This window comes from Teleopsis dalmanni, chromosome 1 (genome assembly GCF_002237135.1).
Source record: "Teleopsis dalmanni isolate 2A chromosome 1, ASM223713v2, whole genome shotgun sequence".
Classification (NCBI taxonomy): domain Eukaryota; kingdom Metazoa; phylum Arthropoda; class Insecta; order Diptera; family Diopsidae; genus Teleopsis; species Teleopsis dalmanni.
This window is the reverse complement of record NC_051846.1, coordinates 104,205,278-104,209,968: the sequence shown is the minus strand read 5'-3', so window position 1 is coordinate 104,209,968 and position 4,691 is coordinate 104,205,278. Positions and strand designations below refer to the sequence as shown.

Genomic DNA, 4,691 nt, shown 5'->3' with positions numbered 1-4,691 from the left:
GTCCTTCGGACCTTATTCTGCAGCAGCTAAAACTAGTAAGCTAGTAAGCACTAGTAAGCTATTAGACGACCTCATCATCGACAACAAACTTTGATAATGTATCAATGGCCAAGGTCCTGCAGATAAACCTGAAACACTCTAAGTGTGCCACGGAAAATCTGCCTGTCTTACTCAGGGAGGAGGACATCGACCTTGCCATCATCCAAGAGGTACAATCTTTTCTATGTAAAAGAACAAAGTAAGCCTAGATCGTGCATTTTAGCAAAAACGCTCCTTAATGCTTTTCTCTGCTCTCATTTAAGCTCTTTAGATATCACCACCATCCGGGTAGAGCGGAAGCAGAAGCCTGCGGTGTTAATAACATTTGCCTAAATGCCACACGATGATGCGGCACCTCCAGAGGGGGTATCACTAGTTCAAAATTTCGCGCAGACCGAGAAGCTAGCTTTGATGGGTTGTGACGCCAATGCCCGGCACTCCTTGTGGGAAAGCTCGAAAATCAACGATAGAGGTGAGTCTCTTTTTGACTTTATATTAAGGTGTAATCTAGAAATATGTAATAAGGGTGGCTGGGAAGAGGTTTTAGATATTGCACTTTGCTCGACTTCCCGCTCATTAGCGATCAATGACTGGAGAGTTTCAGCCAGGAACTCCTTCTCTAATCATAAATACATCATGTTTGTTATGGATATTCCCATAGTAGCTAAGCAATCTCAACGTAATCCCAGGAAGGCAAACTGGGACATTTTAAGGTCTTTGCTCAGTATTAAAGTCAACATAGCCCCCGCTCCAATTAACTCGATTAGGAAATTGGAGGGTAGGGTCAACTCTTTGACAGATAATATCATCTCTTCCTTTGAAGCATCGTGTCCTCGCTCGTATGCGAAGAAATGGAGGCCACCATGGTGGAACGAGAAGCTCTTTTTGCTTCGCAGGAATGCACGAAGAGCTTTCAGTGAAAGCTATTGTACCAAGGTTTGGACTCCATATAAGGATGCTCTAAGGGTTTACAAAAAAGCGCTTCGGGAATCCAGGAAATTGTCATGGAATTCTCATTGCGAGCAAATTGAAAGTATTAAAGAATCGGCTAGACTAGCCAAAATGCTAGCAAATAGTCGCTCTTGTCCCTCCCTCATTAACAAAGTAGATGGAAGTCCAGTTAAATTCTTAACGGAATCCCTCTCACTATTAGTAGCTACCCATTTTCCTGGTTCCTCGGGTGATACCCAAAGGTATTACCGTATCGTTCAGCCAACTCTGACGCGACTATACAGTCAGTGGTATCTTCTAGAATGATCAAATGGGCTATCGATTACTTCTTTCCATACAAAAGTCCGGGTCCTGACGGGATCTTATCAATTATGTTACAATCTCTGGGAGATGTAGCTGTAAATTGACTGTCCACGATCTTCTGCAGCTGCCTTTCACTTAACCATGTCCGCAGTGGTTGGAGACAGGTTAGAATAGTTTTTATTCCAAAGACAGGTAGAATAGGTCACAGTACGGCTAAAGATTACAGACCCATCAGCCTTACTTCTTTCTTACTTAAAACTATGGAAAGACTGATCGACGCTTACATAAGATCTTTACATTGTTTTGCCAAACTATCGAGGGCTCAACATGCATATCTCAAAGGGAAGTCCACGGAAACGGCACTACATCAGGTAGTTACCATGGTGGAGAAATCTCTTAGATGTAAACAATTCACCTTAGCCGCCTTCTTGGATATAGAAGGTGCTTTTAAAAACGTTAGTGTAGAAACCATTCAGGAGGCTCTCAGTGAAATGAGTGTCTCGGCCTGCATCTCCCGATGGATCGCATCAATGCTTGGGTTTAGAATCATCAATGCAGAGATGGGGAATCTAAGCATTAAGAAATGCGTCAGGAGAGGTACACCACAAGGGGGAGTGTTATCTCCCTTATTATGGATTTTAACAATGAATTCACTGCTTTTAAGGCTTAACCATGTTGTCCTTCTGGTAACAGGTATGTTCCCTTCGGTGCTGAGTAACATTATGGAGGGCGCTTTTTGGAACCTTAGTAAATGGGCCTCAAAGTGTGATGTAGGTGCTAATCCTTCTAAGACTAAACTGTTACTGTTCACCAAAAAATATAAAATTCCAAACTTTCTGCTGCCAAGATTAAATGGTCAAATATTAACTCTTTCGCACAAAGTTAAGTATCTAGGAGCAATTCTCGACACAAAACTTAACTGAAAAGCCAACATCGACGAAAGAATTCGTAAAGCTTGTGTGGCATTCTATGCGTGCAAAAGGATCTACGGTAAGAGCTGGGGATTACAGCCCAAAGTGATTCTCTGGCTTTACACAGCCGTCGTTCGGCCAATTTTAACATATAGATGTCTGGTGTGGTGGCCCTCGTTGAACAAACAGTAAATTGTTCAAAGACTAACCAGAATGCAAAGGTCTGCCTGTGTGGGAGTTACGAGGGCTGTAAGATCATGCCCCACCAGTGCGCTCAACGTCATACTTAACTTGTTACCTATTGATATATACATCAAGCAACTCTCAGCGCGCAGAGGCTTAATGATCTAAACTCTTGGCGCTCGATTGCTTTGGGACATGGTAATATTGCATCATTCTATCCGACAGATGATAGCAGGGATTCAAGCTACCTATGTCCTCGGTAACAATTCGACAACAAATTCGCCACCAAAACTCCTTCAAGAAGGGATTGGAAGGTGGAATTGCTTACAACTCTAGAAAAGATAACGATTTACACCGACGGGTCTAAAATGGAGCCGGAATCTTTTCTACGGCCCTAATGATCAGTAAATTATACCATCTCTTGAAGATATGACACCAGAACACCTGATGTGTTTTTGTTCAGGTCTGGCTAGAATTAGGTTTAAACTTCTGGGGCCCCCTTCTTCAACTCACTTAGCGATATCTCCAGCATTAGCATTAGCTAGATTCTTACCTTTATTAATGCCTCTGGCTGGTTCTAGGTTGAGCTTCTGTCTACTATCAACTATTACGAGTTTTTTTGTGGATTCAAAACGGCTTTCTCTTTTAGCTAATTGGGGAGGTTTCGTCCTCCCACCACCACAACTATTTAACTACTAACTATCTAACTTAAGTAATGATCGTGCAACCAACTATTCTCTCTGGAAATGCACACGAAACCTTAAGCGACATTTAGTACACAAAGTCCCAATTAAAAATCACGCTAATTAATGGGCTAAAAGCGATAAGGAAAAAGTGAAGGTCTTTTCCGAACACCTGTTTAAAGTGTTTTCCATAGACGGAAACGTTAACAATGCAATATTCTGCCCACTTAGGACAGCATATTCATCCTGTATTTCACCAACCACTGAGCTTGAGGTAATGATGATTATCAAAAATGAACTTAAGCTAAAAAAAACCCTAGGTTATGAATTGATAAGTGCTGAAGTATTAAAAGAATTCCTGCGAAATGATTAATCAAAATTACGAATATATTTAATGCTATAATTCAGATGCGAACTCTTCCATCCCTGTGGAAAGTATCTGAAATTATCATGGTATCAGAAAAGGATATTTATGACGTCAGTAGTTACAGACCAAAAGCACTGCTGCCTGTACCTTCAAAAATATTTGAAAAAGTTTTACTTAAAAGGATCCTTCCCTCTGATTGAAAGTCAAAACATAATACCTTTACATCAGTTTGGTTCAAGATACAATAACTAACGTAATAGAAAAAGCTCTTGAGGAAAAAAATCTGCTCAGTCATGTTTTTAGATGTCTCGCAGGCTTTCGATAAAGTTTGGCACTCCGGATTGCTTACCAAAGTAAAAAATGTTCTTCCAACGGAGTATTATGACATAATTTCCCCTTGATTGTTATTTTCGAGTAAAGCACGGTGATGCCTATAGCAAATTGCATAAAATTAACGCTGGAGTCCTGCAAGGTAGTGTTTTGGGTCCCCTCTTATATCTTATTTATACATACGATCAGCCAACGAGTGCAACAACGTTCACAGCAACTTTTGCTGATGATACTCCAGTCCTTGAAGTTGAAGAAAGCGCAATAATAGCAGCTAATAACACTAGTTTACAGCCAAAAATTTCCAAAGACGGGACTTATATTTCCTATAGGGAAATTTTCCCTATACATTTAAGATTTATGACGCAGAAATAATACTGAGAATGGATTACAACCTCTTTCCAAAATATTGGTACACAAAGGTTCAAATATTGTTTTCTTCCAATATACCATCTTTTAAGTGTAATTCTGTAGGTTAGACACACTCTATTAGAAGTCCACGGTTTATCTTTCTTAGCCATAGCAAATCGCAAGTAGAATCGTATGGTATCATATGTAAAATTAACGGTTTAGTAAACTGCTACATATTACATGATACAAAGGCAATCAGCAGTTTCACGTTCGACGTCAAACTTTTATATAAAATGCAATATATGTTATTAATATTTAATAATATTAATTTTTAATTTTTAAATAAAATTTGTATAATTTTACATAATACTGTTTTGATTTGCACTCTAAATTTTAAAAAACAAATTCGAAAAAATGATTTTTCTGATTTGTTAATAAAATCCACTGTTTTGGGCAAATTTGGAAAATGGCGAATAACTTCTGCATTTTTTATTCGATTTTTATGTTAAGCCACTCGAAACAGTCTTTAACATCAATCAAAAAAAGATTTTTTTTTAAATATATTTGTGGGAGTCC

The 4,691-nt window shown here is 39.1% G+C and overlaps 1 protein-coding gene across 1 annotated transcript; it reads left to right on the top strand.

The window, feature by feature from the left end:
• The first annotated feature begins 372 nt into the window (after window positions 1-372).
• Window positions 373-1,296, top strand: LOC119664113. The gene has a single exon (XM_038073669.1). The coding sequence runs from the start codon at window positions 373-375 to the stop codon at window positions 1,294-1,296; it is 924 nt and encodes a 307-aa protein (XP_037929597.1).
• The last annotated feature ends 3,395 nt before the right edge of the window (window positions 1,297-4,691 follow it).